Source organism: Aotus nancymaae, unplaced genomic scaffold (assembly GCF_030222135.1).
Source record: "Aotus nancymaae isolate 86718 unplaced genomic scaffold, 86718_ANA_hifiasm-v0.15.2.pri h1tg000015l_1, whole genome shotgun sequence".
NCBI classification, from domain to species: Eukaryota; Metazoa; Chordata; class Mammalia; order Primates; family Aotidae; genus Aotus; species Aotus nancymaae.
The window spans coordinates 1,427,910-1,445,033 of NW_026988427.1; the positions used below are offsets into that span (position 1 = coordinate 1,427,910).

At 42.2% G+C, this 17,124-nt stretch overlaps 1 protein-coding gene across 2 annotated transcripts in view; it reads left to right on the forward strand.

Moving 5' to 3' along the window:
* The window catches only part of DOCK2 (dedicator of cytokinesis 2), a 437,527-nt gene that overhangs the window by 412,086 nt on the left and 8,317 nt on the right, over positions 1-17,124 (forward strand). For both annotated transcript variants that reach the window (XM_064376547.1, XM_064376548.1), the window contains exons 44-46: positions 581-667; positions 9,682-9,858; positions 11,275-11,358. In XM_064376547.1, the coding sequence (XP_064232617.1) occupies positions 581-667; positions 9,682-9,858; positions 11,275-11,358 (348 nt within the window). The remainder of the gene's footprint in view (positions 1-580; positions 668-9,681; positions 9,859-11,274; positions 11,359-17,124) is intronic.

The window sequence follows — 17,124 nt, forward strand, 5'->3', positions numbered from 1 at the left end:
TTCAACCACAGGGCATTCAGGCATTTCTGGCAGGTAGAAACCCTCAGGCTAAGAAGGGGTGTTGATAAAGTCAAACCTTCCAGCAAACACCAGTAAGAAGCCACAGCAATTTAGTTATCACTGTCCCCTGAGTGCTAATCTCCTCTGTGTGCGTCCAGCTAGAATTTAAACAAGACTGGAATAAGGAGGTGTCTCCAAATTTCTCTTACCTCTTTGCCTTGGACTATAATTCTTAGTATTTTTGGAGCCACTGCCTCTTTGAGAATCTAATAAACACTGGGAACCCTTCCCCCAGAAAACAGACAGACACATTCAATATTACCTGAAAATTCTGTCTGCTAATAAACCCTGGTTAAAATTTACCTGGCCTAAGTCCAGGGAGAGCTTAGACTTTACGTTGGGAAAGAATTCTTAAGGGTAAGATGAGAGCATGTTTCTGGGCATTGCAATATTTATTCTGCTTTCAGGTAGATGGGAGGCCTGGGGACCTGGCTGGGTTTCTGCCAAGCTTCTCTGATACCCAGGTTTCATAAATGTGTTTGTCGCTTTCCTGCCCTTGCCACTCCCTGCCCACGGACAGTCGATGTGGATTGAGAGAACCTCCTTCGTGACTGCATACAAGCTGCCGGGGATCCTGCGCTGGTTTGAGGTGGTGCACATGTCACAGGTGAGTCGGGGGCATTCATGGCAGGGCCACCCCTCCTCTGATGGGCAGGGCACAGCCAGTCGCCGAAGGCCCCTTTTGACTTTAAAAAGGAACATGTTTTTGTTTGAAGCTGCTGTGTGAGTCCCAGAATTCCCATGCAGGCAGCATTCAGAATAGTGGCTTTCAGATTTTTTTTTTAAGCACCAGATAACCTTTTTGTTCCCTGCAAATGAAACTTTCCAGAGCCTCCAGTAATAAAATGATGAATGGGGAGCTTCTGTTGGGCGGGTGGGGTGTCGCAGAGGGCCTGGAACACAATCTACTCCATTACCCCCTCATACTTATCACAGTACCCCCTTGGGGGTACCTGTGCAGTATCCCAATATGAACCCATTTTATAGTTGGATAAACTGAGACTCAGAGGGGAGAAATCATTTGGCTAGAATCCAAATGTTTAAACTCCCTTGTGCAGATAACACATATTTTGCTTCTCAGCACAGCATAGAGTCTCCACGTCCTCAGACAGCTAAAGATCTTGCAATCCCCAAGATACAGAGGAAGGGTCAGTGTCGTTATGAGGAAACCTTATAAATGTGGATGTATTAAGGATATCTTACTTATTTATTCAGAAAATACTTAATGTGTACCTAACGTGTTAGGCACTGTTTTAAGACCTAGAGATTCTGCAATGTAACTTCCATTCTAGTGGGAAAGACAGACTAAAAAGTCAAAGCAAATATATAATATGACAGATGGTGATAACTGTGATGGAAAAAATGAAAGCAGAAAGGTGATGGATGAGGGATCACTGTTTTAAATAGGGCAATCAGAGAAAGCTTCCCTCTCTAATGGCTGTTGAGGAAAGGCCTGGAGGAAGTGAGGAAGGGGTCCACGCTGACATTGAAGAGAGAGACATTCCAGCAGAGGGGACAGCAAGTGCAAAGTCCTTGGGGCCAGAATATGCTTGTGTCCAGATCAGAACAAATGAGGGTGAGTAGCAGTCATCTAATACCAGATCACGCAGAACCTTGTAGACCACTGTAAAAACCTTGACTTTCCCACTAAGTGACACAGAGCCATGAGCAGAAAGACTTGCATTTTCAAGCTACTGTGTCAGACGATAGGTAGCATTGAGACCTTTTCACTTCTACCCTTAATGCCCCTCTCTTTTCAGTGAACCCAGCAGTTCAGTAGCCCTTCAATATCCTTTATATAGACATGACCTAGACCTTGGAAAAGTATAACAATGATGATGATAGCAAAAAACATTGTTTTGAGTGTGGGCTCAACTGTTCATATGCATGATCTCATTTCAACCCCTAAACAACCCTGTGAGGTAGATACTATTATTCTTCCCATTTTACAGATGAGGGAACTGAGATGCAGAGTTGATTAGTTCATGGTTCAAGGTTAGTAAAAGAGATAGGGTGTGACTTTAACCTCCCCTGTCAGGCACCTGGCTTGGACTCTTTATCTTTTTTTCCTTAAGAAAAATAAAAAGAAGCCAACCCAGCACACCCCAGCCAGTAGTACCCCAGAAAGGAAGTGTCTGTGCCCTTATTTCATGTCACATTAAGTTTTAACAAGTGCCCCAGGCATTGTGTTAAAAGGTTTATAGCAGTATCTCAATTAATTCTCATAGGTCCCTGTGAGGTACATACTGTTATTAGCCCTATTTAGGGGTTAAGGAATTAGAATCCTTCCATCAATCTGTAGCCTCTCTCCATTAGCCCTGACGGAGCCCTGTTACCTGGTGGTGCTCAGCAAGGCGCCTCTTCTGTAGTCATTCCTGCCAAATTGTAGCAAACTGAAAGAGCCCATCCCTTACTTCCCATTCCCTTTGCTACTGTGTGTCTTCTCAAAGCACTTATCTCCTAATAGACTATGTAATTTTCCTGGTTATTTTTAGTATTAAGAAAATATTAAATATAACATTAGACTACAAGCTCCACTAGAATATAAATTCCAAGAAGACAGATATTTTGTCTATTTTATTTTCTGCTATACCTCCCAGTGCTAAGAATAGTCCCTGGCCCACAATTGATGCTAACTAAAGAATACTTACGTAAATTAATCAATCAACCAATATACAGGCACCCGTAATGTTTAAACTGGTTACCTTATTTTATAACTCAGCATTTTGAAGTTAGGAAAGAAACAGTCAAGATTTTTGACTTGTTTCTTTCATCCTGATGCCTTCTCATAGAAGACATTGGGGAAAGCTTTAAAAAGTTGGCCTAAGTGAATTTATCTTTAATGGCCTCTCTCAGATGAGTTACCAGGAATTTCAGGGTGTCTCAGATACAAAAGTCACTCTCCTAAGTGACTTCATTTCCAAAGATTATTTTTGTGTTATATGAATTTGTATCTTATTCTTGGTTATTTCCACTGTAAATTATCATGACTACAGTAATGTTTATAGAGAGAGGTATTTTCTGATGGGCTTCAAGTATAAGCTCTGCTTATTGGGGTTTCATTTTTTTCTTGTTTTTGGCCCTGAGAAATGTAGTCTTTATAAGGAGCCCTGATCTAGGGGTCAGAGATCCAAATTCAACTTGGTCACTAATGAGCTATCTATGTTAGACAAGGAGGGTGTATCTCTGGGTCTTAGTTGGGCTGTGGCAAAGTGCAGTAGCAACAGCCCCCTCCTCCACTGCTGTTGAATTACATTTTTAAAAGTTAGAATCACTGTGCTAGCTAAATGACAGACCTCCGCCAGCCTGGTTTGACTTGCAGCTCTCCAATTTTTGTCCTGATTCTTCCTGGTTCTTGTCCAGCTGTGTTATTCTGTACATGGGGAAACTGAGGCCCAGCGATGGGACTTGAACTGCCAAAGCAATTTATGGCAGAACTCAGAGCTAACAAAAGCACCTGTGCTGTGCAGCTCATAGGATTCCTGGGTAGACTTAAGAAGGTGATATTGTGAAATGGCTTTGAAAAATATGAAATGTCACCTAATTACCAGGGATTGAGATCACTTTCTCTTTCATCTTATGTTTCCCCACCCACCCACCCACACTTTTATATTTTTTTCCAAAGCACCTTTGCCTAATAATTCATTTTCCTTTCACAGTAAGCCTGGCAAGGGTTACTATATTGATAAAGAAACTGAGGCTCAGCTTAGGGAAGATACCAGAGGTTTGAAGGCTGGCCTTAGTCCCAACAGCCCAGTGATGGCAAGTGTGATGTCAAAGCTTCATTCACATGTAGTGGAGGAAGCACACCTTTGGAATCAGAAATACCTAAATTCTCTCTCCAGCTCTGCCCCATGGCTCAGGGACAAGTGGCTTAACCTATTGTTGAGGAAATGAAATGAGCACGGGTATAATGTGGCCAGCATGGGCTGGCGCGTAGGAGGCAATTGATAAGTGAAGTCATCTTCATTATCATGATCATCACTTTTATTCCTATTATTAGCTTCTGACATCTAGGCCTCCCGCTGACTCTTTAACCCCCATAACTATGCTCTGAAAGTTACATATTTGGTCTATGCCTGTAGGTGAGAAACCAAAGTTACTTTCATTCTCATTCTCTGTTTCTGATGGCTATAATGAGGATGAAGCTTTGGGAATCCAAAAATAGTTTCAAAAGCAAGGAGGAAAGCCAATCAATAGCTCTTTCCATTTTTAATGACTCACTTTAAAGCCTGAGTCTTTCAGATATAACAGGCTATTGTTCAAATGCAGGTGTGGTGCTGGGCTCAATCCAGGCGGTGGTGATAGATTTTCCTTACAACGCAGTCTAGACCTTGGTCCCTCAGAGCCCCCACAGAGTTGGTCTGTGTACTTGACAAATACTAGACTGTGGGTTTCACCTTGTAGGACTATGGCTGCAGCCAAGCTGGACAGCATTCCCCTTCAGTTAACATGTGTGTATGTGCGTGGCAGGTGTAGAGTGTGTGGGTGTGCCCAGTGTGTGCATGTGTACATACATGTGTATGTGTATCTATGTGAGTATGTATATGATTGACAGAGAGAGACAGAGACAGAGAGAGAGAGAGTCAGTCTATTCCCAGGGCCTTCTCACTGCAGAGATCAGTCATCTTCAAAAACATCCAGATACAGGGTGAGGGAGTGAGGAAGCTGTAATTTCATAGAAATGGTTTAAAAAGATGACCAAGGAGACATTTAGCAACATGGCAGAATAGGAAGCTCCTGGCTCTCCCCCCACCCCCAAATGCACCAAATATCTACTCATCGATCAATTCCCTCTGAGAGAAACTCAGAGATGAGTTGAGGGACTTCTACCTATCAGGCACTAAGTAAACATCCACATTGATCCGATGTGAAAAGCTGAGTCACACTCAGGCATGGATCCTGCTCTGACATTGTGCCATAAAATCAAGAAAGAAATTTCCAGTACTCATCTTCTCCCTATGGAGAGGAGGGCTTGGACCTCACATATACTACCCTAATTCTAAGGTTCCCCAGGAGAGCTTGGACCTCACATATACCATTCTAATTCTGAGGTTCTTCACGGTTTGGCTCTTAATTTATCAACTCTGAGACTGCATAGAGTTAGACACATGCAAGTCTCTTTAGACCACAGAAAAAATCAGTGGTTTTATATGGGTGCACATGAACTTTCAGGCATTTCATCCTGAGAGCAGTGTTGTAAAGGGGCTTTAAAAACTGAAATCCCCTGCTTCTCCCCAGAAGGCATTTATGACACACTCTTCCAGTAGCTACTTGGCAGCCTGACTGCTACATAACTTTCACTGAGGAGCTAAGGGGCAAACAAATATTAACCCACTGGCAGCCTGAGAAGCAGGCTGTCACTTCTCAAACCTTGTCTCCTGGCTCACCCCAGCAATAACTACAGGTTTATTAATCCCTGCTGGGAGGAGTTTGTCTGCACATCAAGTTTCCCAACTTTTACATCTTCCACCCAAGGGCTGTATCCTAAACACCCTGGCTCTGGGAGCAGAGGGGACTGGCATTTGCATGTCTCCAAATACCACAGGAAAAAAAAAAGTAGCAGCTTTGTACAGGCATGAAAGCACTTCCAAGGCTTCATTCCCTGAGAGTGGTGCAGAGAAAGGGCTTAAAAAATTGCAATCCCCTGTTTCTCCCTCGACAAGGTTTATGCTATGCATTGAGCGTCCCAACTTTTACAGCTATCTCTGAAAGGACTCCATCTAAACCTCTTAGCTCTGGGAACAGAAGGGAGTAGGCGTACACAAGTCTCCTTAGATCACAGAACAAAGAGCTGGTTTTAAATGGGTGCACAAACACTTCCAGGGGTTACATCCCCTTGGAGCAGCATGAAAATAGGCAGAAATGTATAGCTCCCATTTTCTTGCTGGAAGGGGCACACACTTCCAGTGGCTACTTAATGGCTTGGCATCTAACAAACTTGCATCAGGGAGCTAATAGGGAAAACAAACCATAGCTTTCCAGCAGCCAGAGGTTGGCACTTCACAAGTCTTTCCTCTGTCTCAATCCAGTGATAAATCCAGGTCTATCCATTCTTCCTGTAAGGAATTTGGCCACATACCAAGTGCCATACTAGAGCTCCCACCCAAGAGACTGTCCTCTTAATGACGTAGCTCTGGGAGTCAATGGAGTTTTGCCTTCCTGAGTGGCCCTAGACCACAGCAAAAAGAGGTGGATATACAGTGGGTTCAATTTCAACAACTATATCCCCAGAATCAGAGGGTGCAGCCTGAACCTGAGTGTAGGCATTTGCCACAGATTCTCTCCCAAGCTTAGGGCAGACAGAGTGAGAGATAATCACCCATGCTCAGCTTCACTGTGAAGATGGAAGGAGCTGGAACACACATCTAACACCCTGACCTTTCCAGCTACATCTAGAGAGTCTAGCCCCTACCTTATCTGTCTCAGGGCACTGACAGGAAGTGGCACATCCTAAACTCTAGGGAGCTACCAAAAACAGAGACAGCAGTCTGGACAAATAGAGAGATTTGAGAGGATCCCTAACATTTCACACTAGATGGATTGGTCAGATCCTTCTTCTACACGAGGCCAGTCTGACAAGACTAGGAGATATAGCTGTCTTATCTAATGCACAGAAACCAACACAGACACTGAAGGAAAATGAAGAAACAGGACAATCTATTCCAAGTAAAGGAACAAGATAAATCTCCAGAAACCGATATGTGTGGAGTCAAGACATGTGATTTACTCAGCAGGAAATCCAAAATAATGCTCATAAAGATGCTCACAAAGGTCAGGAGAGCAATGCAAGAACAAACTGAGAATTCTAATAAAGAGAAAGCATGAAGTGTACCAAACAGAAACCACAGAGCTTAGGAATGTTATAACTGAACTGAAAAATGCCATAGAAGGGTTCAATAGCACACTAGATCAAACAGAAGAAAGGATTAGTGAACTTGAAGACAAATAACTGGAAATCACATAACCTGAAGAGCAAAAACAATAAGAATGTGAAAGAATGAGGCTGGTATAAGAGACTTATGGGACGCCATCAAGTGTAACACTATACACATTATTGGGGTACTAGAAGAAGAAGAAGAAGAATAGAGAGAGAAAGGGACAGAGAACATATCCAAAGAAATGACAGAAAACTTCCCAAACCTAGAAAAGAAAATAGAAATCTAGATCCAGAAAGCCCAAAGGACAACAAATAAGATAAATCCAAAGAGACCCAAAAGACTTTCTCAGATAAAAGCCGAGTTTATCACCATGAGACTTGCCTTATAAGAAATGCTAAAGGTAGTTATTTAAGTTGAAGGAAGAGGATGCTAGTTAATAACATGAAAACATATGATAATATAAAACTTACCGTTAAAAAATAAGTATATTATAAAATCCAAAACATGCTAATACTTTAATCATGGTGGGCAAATTATCTAGTATAAAGATTAAAAGGCAAAACAATTATTAAAAAAAAACACCTAAAGCTCTAATAGTTTGTTAAAGATACAAATTATTTTTCATGTAAATTATGACATCCAAAACATAAAACATGAGAAGGAGTAAAAATGAAGTTTGTTTATGTGCTCAAAGTTAAGTTGTTATCAGCTTTAAATAGCCAGATACATGTATAAGATGTTTTATGTAAGCCTCAGGGTAACCACAAAGCAAAAGCCTATAATAAATATACAAAATATAAAAGACCCAAAGCACATCACTACAGAAAGCCATCAACCATAAAGGAAGGAGGAACAGAAAAAAAAAGAACAAAGGATCTATAAACAATCAGAAAACAATGAACAGAATGGCACTAGTAAGTCCTTTCCTATCAATAATGACTTTGAATGTAAATGGATTAAATTCAACAATCAAAAGGCATAGAGTGACTGAACCAAAAAAAAAAAAACTAATGATATTGTATTAGTTCATTTTCACACTGCCAATAAAGACATACCTGAGACTGACTTACAGTTCCACATGGCTGGGGAGGCCTTACAATCATGGCAGAAAGCAAGGAGGAGCATTCATCTTACATGAATGGCAGCAGGCAAAGAACTTGTGCAGAGAAACTCCTTTTTGTAAAACCATCAGATCTCATGAGACCCATTCACTATCACAAGAACAGCATGGGAAAGATCTGTCCCCATGATTTAATCATCTCCACCAGGTCCCTCCTACAACATGTGGGAATTATGGGAGCTACAAGATGAGATTTGGGTGGAGATAGAGAGCCAAATTGTATCAAATATGTTGCCTACAAGAGACTGACCTCACCTTAAAGACACTCATAGACTGAAAGTGAAGGGTCGGAAAAAGATATTCCATGCACATGAAAACTTTTCAAAGGAGAGCAGGATATATTTATTTCAGACAGAATAGACTTTAAGTGAAAAAGAGTAAAAAAAAAAGACAAGATCATTATATTGTGACAAAGAGGTCAGTTCATCAAGAGGATATAACAATTGTAAACACATACACACTCAACACTGGAGCACCTAAATATACAAAGTAAACATTAGGAGATCTGAAGGGAGACACACACTGCCACACAATGATAGTAGGGTATTCCAATACCCTTTTCAACTTTTCACATTGGACTGATTATTTAGCCAAAAAAACAAGAAAATATTGAATTTGAACTACACTTTAGATCATAATGGACCTCACAGACATACACAGAACAATCCACCCCACAGCAACAGAATACACATTTTTCTGAAGTGCACATGGAGCAGCACGCTTCAGTATAGGTCATGTGTTAGACCACAAAACAGGTGTTAGCAAATTTAAGATTTTTATTTACTTCGTTTCAGTTTAGTTCACGGGTCAGCAAACTATGGCCCATGGACCAAATTTCACGCACAACCTATTTCTGCAGTTCTATTGGAACAGCCATCCTCATCATTTACATACTGCCTGTAGGTGCTTTTGCCCTACAATAACAGAGTTGAGTAGTTGCAGCAGACACCATCTGGCCTGCAAATCCTAAAATATTTACTATCTGGCCCTTTTACAGAAACTGTTTGCCGACCTCTACTTTAGCTTTCTACTCCAGATCTCATGTTCTTGCAAACTGTACTCTTTGCTGGTTAGCATTTGATGGCGCTCTCTTTATGTTGCCTTCTAAGAGGTGTTGGAGAGGTGTTCAGTTTAACTTTCCCAACTAAACTCAGTCTACCTTGGAACACTGACCCCCTAACAACCAGTCTTAGGACCTACTATGTGCCAGGCTGCGTGCCTACATCGCAAATGGCTCTAATCCCTCTGGCCAATCACTCACACATAGTTTCTGCTCAACCAATACTGAAAGGGTTAAATTGTCATGTGTTGCACCCAAATAATAAGGAGAGGAAATCTTCTCTGGGGTACACTTAGCATCTGAAGCCTCAGCAAGTACCTGACATTTCCTGCTTCTGTGTCCCTAAAGAAAGTCCTTTCTCACTAAGCAGAAAGTCAGTCTGTCTCTCCCCAGAGAGCAGACAGCCGCCAGAGCTCAGTAATTACAAGATCCTGCTACAGCCCCTCAGGGAGCATTGCCTCATTTGAATTCCCACCCCAAGTGAAATCAATACCAATAATATTTGTTTTTAAAGTGACTTAACTAAGGCCCTTTCTTCTTGGTGATGTCATTTTCCACAGACCACAATTAGTCCTCTGGAGAATGCCATAGAAACCATGTCCACAGCCAATGAGAAGATCCTGATGATGATAAACCAGTACCAGAGTGACGAGACCCTCCCCATCAACCCGCTCTCCATGCTCCTGAATGGGATTGTGGACCCTGCTGTCATGGGAGGCTTCGCCAAGTACGAGAAGGTGAGGATTTCTGTGCTCAGGGGAGCTCAGGGGGCAGAGCAGTGGAGGGAGGACCCAGGGGACAGATGCAGCTGCATGTCACTTATCCTTCTCTGGCTGTCCTTGTACACAAAGGGACCCTCAGCTTGGTTGGCCCTCATGTTTCTACAGCCTCATGTCTTAGCTGAGCTCCCGTCTCCCTCCCACCCTCCTATCCACACCCTGTGCTGGGGCAGGAAGGGGCAGGGGTCACAAGGGCCCCTTATCTAACTGGGCAGATTCGGGTGGCTCTATTAAGGAAAGGCTCTGGGGTGACTGTGAGCCGGACCATTAAATCACGTGCCAGTTGTATAAACTCATCTCTTCCACAGAGGATTTGAAATGATCTGTACAAATGGAAAGAAATGAAACTCAGAATCTGTGAAAAGACATAAAATCTAAGCGATCATCTCTAAGAGGGGAGCTATAATCTAGTTATCAAGATCATAAGGTCCCTCCAGAAAGCCCCACACATTTGAGCCACAGATTTTATTTTTGAGCTTCCTGGTGTTCATGGCAAAAAGGGAAATAGTATCGCTTATATGAGACACATTATCCACTGGAAGGAAAAACACCCATTTCTCAGTAAGGAGACACAGCTTTTCTTGGCATTAAAATAGAATAGAAAGTTCTTACTTGGTTTTCACCTAGCAGACACTGAAGGAAAAATGAACTCCTCATTCTAGTAAATCTCTTGATGAATTCCCTATTATTTTTCCTATGTTATCCATTGATATAAAACTAAGAATGCCACACAGTAGTATAATTCAGGAACAATAACTCCAGTCAGCTGATCAGTCCTTCCAGCTACCCTCAGATACCGATGCAGTCATCATTGGTAACCCTTTGCTCAGCCTTGAGCAGTGATAGGATATGTCTGTTTAGAGCCCAGGAAATGGCTAGGGGCTGCCAGGGTCCCTTGCAACGAGGGAGGCCGTGAGGTGAACTGGAACACCCACCCAGTGAGAATCCTTACTGAGTTCTTTTCTGCAGAGCAGTTTCTCAAACTTGAAGGAGCATCAGAATCCCCTACAGTGCTTCCCGACACACAGGTCCTCATCCCACCCCCAGAGTTTCTGATTCAGTCTGTCTGGGCTGGGGCCAGGGAATTTGCATCTCTAACAAGTTCCAAAGTGCTGCTGCTGCTGCTGCTGGCTCAGGAACCTGACTTTGAGAACCACTTTTCCAGTTTGCAGCCCATTCCCACTAGGTGCTGATCTGAGCCTCCAGGCAGAGAAAACAATGTCAGTCTCTCCAGACCGCTCACTCTTGTTCCATCCGAATGCCAATGACCTCATCCTTGCCCCTCTCCAATTGAATCTTCTCCCAGTGCCAAAGAGATTGGCTGTGAAATGCCAAATGAACAGGAAACGCTGAACTCCTGTCTGTCCTCCCCAGGCCTTCTTCACTGAAGAGTACATCAGGGACCACCCTGAGGACCAGGACAAGCTGACCCACCTCAAGGACCTGATTGCATGGCAGGTAAAGCAGAGCTGGCTGGGGGAGCATCCGGTCCTCCTTCCTCTCCCCCTACCATGGTTCACTTGCCCTAAGCTAGGCTCTGGCTGAGACAGCCTAAATTTGCATGACCTCCTGTCCCTTGCTTTTCAGCCCCTCTTCCAAGTCTGTATCACACCTGAGCAGGTACATCCTGGAACAGAGATTTGGGGCACTGCACTCTCGGGTGTTGCATGGTGCCAGGCAGCAATGCTATGCTGGATGGTGCTAAGATTACCTTATTTGATGTTGAATTCAGGGGATGGCTTTTCACAGTGGGATGAAAACGAACACCAGGCCCCCACACTCCAAACCAGCACCTTCCCTCGACACCCAGCACAGGCCAATCTGATAATAGAAGACGTGAGCCCCTACTCCCACCTCTCCTCCTTTTAGAGCTGACCCAGTTTGTTGCAGATAATGCTCAGACGGATGTCAGGTTTTGAAAATAATCAAGGCCTTTGTGTGGCTGGTTGTGAGTCAAAGGGTCTGCATTCCACACAAGCTGCTGCTCGGCCCACGGGCTTGGAAGGTACCACCCTGCGGTCTCAGGCTGGCCACCTACCTTCCTCTCCTTCCGTTCTCTCCTTGCAGCCCTCTTCCTCCTGTGGGCTCTTTCTTTCCTCCCTTCTCCTCTTTCTTGGTGCATTTGCCTCTGTCTTTCCCTCTCTCTCTTAGAAGCCTGCACTTCCATTCCTTGCCTCTCTGTCTTTTGCCCTCCACCCCCGCACATCTTACTCCTCTCTTGGCTTCTCTTCCTCTTCTCTTTCATTCTCCCTCTCCCTGCAGAAGAAACGGTCTGCTAGATCCCTCCCATAGAGGCTTACACAGGGCGAGGCTTCCCCTTCAGGCTTGGAGCAGCCCCATCCTCAGACAGTCGCCCACTCTGGGCTCTCAGCAAACCACTCGGCAGAACGCAGGGATGGGCTCAGAGGGCAGGAGCTGGCGGGAGGCAAGCAGTGGGTGCAGGGGCAGGTGGTGGCAGCTTGCAGCTGCCTGCCCTCCCTCGCTCCCTTCTTGCCAGTCACTGTGCAAAGAAAAGCAAGCTTTTGTGGTTGGGAGTTTTTGTTACTCTAGGGAAATCAGGGAATGAGAAGCATTGGGTGCAGCCTCTTTTCTTAAAATAAGGATTCCTAATTCAGGTCCTTCTCTGCCTCTGCCAATTTATGCAAAGTGGGGCTTTAAAAATGAAACACCAAGCACTGCACAGACACGCTTTTCCCGAATGCATGTTGTGTGTCTGTCTGGAATTTTCTCTTTCTTTTTACCTTGTGCCACCTGGTATGTCCAAATATTTCCAAGGTCCCCAGCCTTCTCAAGTCATCATGTTCTTTATTCAAATGATGATATTTGCTCCGTCAGCACCCCAGACTTGGGAAGCAGGAAGGCCGGGCTTTGATTGGTTCCCATCCTCAGACAGTACTGGGAAGCCTCAGGGAAGGCTAACGTGTCACACAGATTTGCTTAGTGTTGGATGTCACTCTGAATTCATACCACTGCCCTGGTCCTCTCCACTGGGGACCTCTGCTCATCTGGAAACAGCTTCATGCTGTGTCTGCTGTACCCTAAGAATGAACTTCAGCTTCACAGCACAGCAAATACCAAGCTGTACCTTCTAAGAAAATTCTACTACTGTCTTGGAGCTTATTAGAGGGACACTACTAACAAAGCAGGAAGACTTTGAAAGCATGTACTCGGTTAGATGTGACTGCTTCTGAAAGTCACTAGCTAGGGGCCTTCAGACACCGCCCCCTAGTGGCCACATTCTCCTTAGTCCCGCCTGCTGCTCCTGACACCACCTTTACAGAGGCCGACCTAACCCCCAAAGGAGGTTGACCAGAGCCATATTCCTCCTACCTGGAGCCTAGGCACCTTTTAACATGATTACATGCAGCAGATTAGCTCTTCCCTACCTGTTTCATTCCATTTGTTATTGCATCTTGTATTTACTGAGCCTCTTTTGTGGTCTAGGCAGTCTTAGGCAACAGAGACAGTGATGAACAAAATTGGGCCTGTTCCCTGCCCACTTGGAGCTTAATTCTAGATTGGATCTTGGTTTTGCAAAGTCAAATACACTTTGAATTTACTCAAAACATGAGAAGGTTAGATTTCAAGGGAGTGAATGTATTTGAACCTCTAGCAACCCAATGAATGCTGAGGCCTTCGAAGTACATTTGGTGTTCAACCTTTTGCAGATTTCAAGATCAATGGCTTGTTAATTTCTTTTCTTTGTGAAGACTCTCTCTATATTTTTGGCATAAAAAGATGTCTACAGTATGCTCTTCTTTTAAAACTTTGTTGTGAAATATTGTGTATAGAAAAGTACACATGAAAATATATAACCCACTGATTTATCAAAAAACATACACCCATATGACCACCACCCAGATGAAATAGAATTCTGCTAGCTCCCCTAAGCCTATCCTATGACTCCTTCCCTAAGAGTCAGCACTATTCTGCTTTTATAGTAATCATTTCCTTGCCTCAACCCAAACACTCATTCTTAAACACTATAGTTTAGATTTGCTTAATTTTGACCTATGCATAAAACGAATCACACAATATGCATTCTTTTGAATCTAACTTATTTTGCCCAATGTTATGTTTGTAAAAGACATGAATTTTGTTGTACGTAGTTATGTATCATTCATTCATTTTCATTGCTATATAGTAGTCCCTTACAACTGACTTATGTAACTATACCAAAATGTATTTATTTATTTTTCTACTAATAGAGAATTGGGTTTCTTTCAGTTTAGGGCTATTACAAGTAATGCTATGCTGAACATCCTTGTGTGTGTCTTATACACAACAAATTTTTGTTGGGTATATACCTATGCATTGACTTGCCTGGTCGTAGCATGTAAGGATATTCAGCTTTAGTAGATACTGCAGTCTTCTGTCACCAAAGGTTAGGTTTTTCTGCCTGTTCTTGAACCTCTTATAAATTGTATTCTACAGTACAGCATGTGCTATTGAATCTGTAGCTTCTTTTGCTCAGCATAATGCCTTTGAGATTCTTCGAGGTTGTTGCATATACTAGAGGTTTGACTTTTGTTTCTAAGTGTTATCTATTGTACGTGTCTCTAAATTACCAATAACATGTCAATTTATTTATCTACTGTCCTGTTGCTGGACATTTGGGTTGTTTTCAGGTGTTGTGTATTATGAGTAAAGTTGCTATGAACATTCATGTTTATGCCTTTTGGTGGACATAAGCACTCAGTTCCCTCAGTATGTATCTAGTAGTGGAATTGCTGGGCCATGCGCATTTAACCTTACTGGACACAAGAAGCAGTTTTTCAAAGTGGCTAAATCAATTTTCACTCCCACACAACTTCTAAGTCAGTTGATCCACATTCTCACTGACACTTGATACCGGGAGTCTTTTTTAATTCTAGTCCTTCTGGTGGATGTGTAATGATATCTCAGTTTAGTTTTAATTTGCATTTCCTTCATGGGCGATGGTGTTCAGCACCTTTTCATATGCTTACTGCTAATTAGATTACCCTTTTGTGAAATACTTTTTCAGATCTTTTACTTATATTGTTAATTGAGTTGTCCTTTTATTATCGATTTGTTAGAGTTTATTTATATTCTAGATATGCGTCTTCTGTCAAATATGTGTATTACAAATATCTTCTGTTAGTTTGGCTTATCTGTTTGCTTTCTTAATGATGTATTTTGATGAACAGCAGTTGTAATTTTGGTCAGGTTTAATTTATCATTTTTTTTTAATGATTAGTGCTTTTGTGTCCACTTTAAGAAACCTCTAGCGACCCCAAGATAGCGAAGATATTGTCCTATGTTTTATTCCAAGTTTTTATTGTTTTGTCTTATACATTTAGGTGTATGATCCATTTTGACAGATGTAAAGTAAGAGGCGGATTATTTTCCCACACAGATTTCCGGTTTCTTCAGCACCATGTGTTGAAAAGACTATTTTTCCCCACTTTGACCCCCAAAATTGACCATATATGTGTTTGTCTATTTTGGGATTTTCTATTCTGATCCACTGGTCTATGGCCATGCTTATACCAATACCACACTGCCTTAAGTCTTGAAACCTAATAGTCAGTATACCCCAATTGTTGCTTTTCATCAAGTGTGTCTTGCCTCTTCTAAGTCCTTTGTATTTCTCTATAAATTTAAAAATAACTTTGTCAATGTTTACACACTTCTCCAAAACACATTGAGATTTGGATTAATTGTACATTAAATATTAAATTAAATTGGAGAGAATGGCTATCTTCTCATCCATGAACATAGAGTATCTCTCCATTTATATAGTTCTTTACTTTCAGCAAAATTTTGTGGTTTTCATGTATTTTCGTTTATGTATCTTATTAGCTCTGCTCTTAGGTATTTGATATTTTCAATTCTATTGTAAATGGTATTGTTTTTAAATTTTATTTTCTGTTTGTCAACTTTTCATAATATGCTCTTCTTACGATCTTTTATGACATTTTTGCTTCTCGTAGTTCTGTTTTTTTCAGTCCTAATATTGGTTATTAGTACCTTGTATTTTCTTGATTAGTCTTTTTAGGAGTTTATTGGTGTTGTATCATTTCAAAGAAACAAATTTTGGCTCTGTTGATACTCTCTGTTATAAATTTGTTTTCTATTTGTATTCATGTCTACTCTTACCTTCATTATTTTCATTCTTTTCTCCCTTTGAATTTAATTCGCTGTTCTTTTACTAATATCTTGAGATGGATACTTAGCTACTTGATTTTCTGTCTTTTCTAATATGTAAAACTAAAGCCATAAACTTATCTCCATTTACAACTTTATCTCACTACTTTTATATGTAGTTTTCCCGTTAGCATTCATTATTTTATATAAAATCCTTGTCTTTTTCATGGATGGGGGATCTTTTCCATTCCTATAGATTCATTAAAACTTTTAGAAAAACATGTTCTCCTAGGCCCTCTTTATTCCGTTTCTTCCAAATTCATTCTGTTTTTTCTTCCTGTATTCTTTCCTTCTTTTCTTCCTGTTGGTCTGGTCTCTGTCTTTGATATTGGGGAGTTTCCTCCAATGTCTGGTGATGCTTGGCCTTCTCTTCGTAGTTAAGAGCGAGGCTAATCGAAAATCTGTGTACATGAGAGAGGGCCTTGGCAACTGGGTAGCATTGCTGTTTGGTAACAGAATGACCCACAGCTGTCTCTCTCTACATGGGACCATTCACGTTCTCTAGAGTCAGCCCCTTCCAGCTGTTATATAGAAAGATAATCCCAGCTGCTACACTGCTGGCCATTTGAGAATTGCGAAGTGGAGGTCTCACGATCCAAATGCAGGCTTTCTCTTCAGCTCCTTATTTGCGCTCTGGCTCCTGATTCTGCCTTCTGTTGTGCCTGATGCCCCTAAGCCCAGAGTTCCTTGTTCTAATTGTTCTAGAGGATTAGCTCCTGCTTCTTGGGAAAATGGGAAAATAGAACATTTGGCTGCAGAGTGAGGCTGTCAGGCAATCTAACTGCTTCTGATACAGAACTTCAACCAATTCCTTGGTATTTGGCCCCTCTCAGCTCACCCGGCTTCTCTGTAGTGCCTGGAGCCTCCAATCTCTGAGGCCCTCCTGGCTTCATGGAGACAGATTGGCTTCTCCTTATCAACACCTCCCTCCTCTGCTCTGAAAGGTCAATTATGTCCTCCCGCCTCCTTGCACCTTCACACATTATGGGGCAGGTTCATGAATGTCTCCAAGTTTCACAGAAGATTTCAGTTTCCCCTTCACCTTGTCGTTTCTGG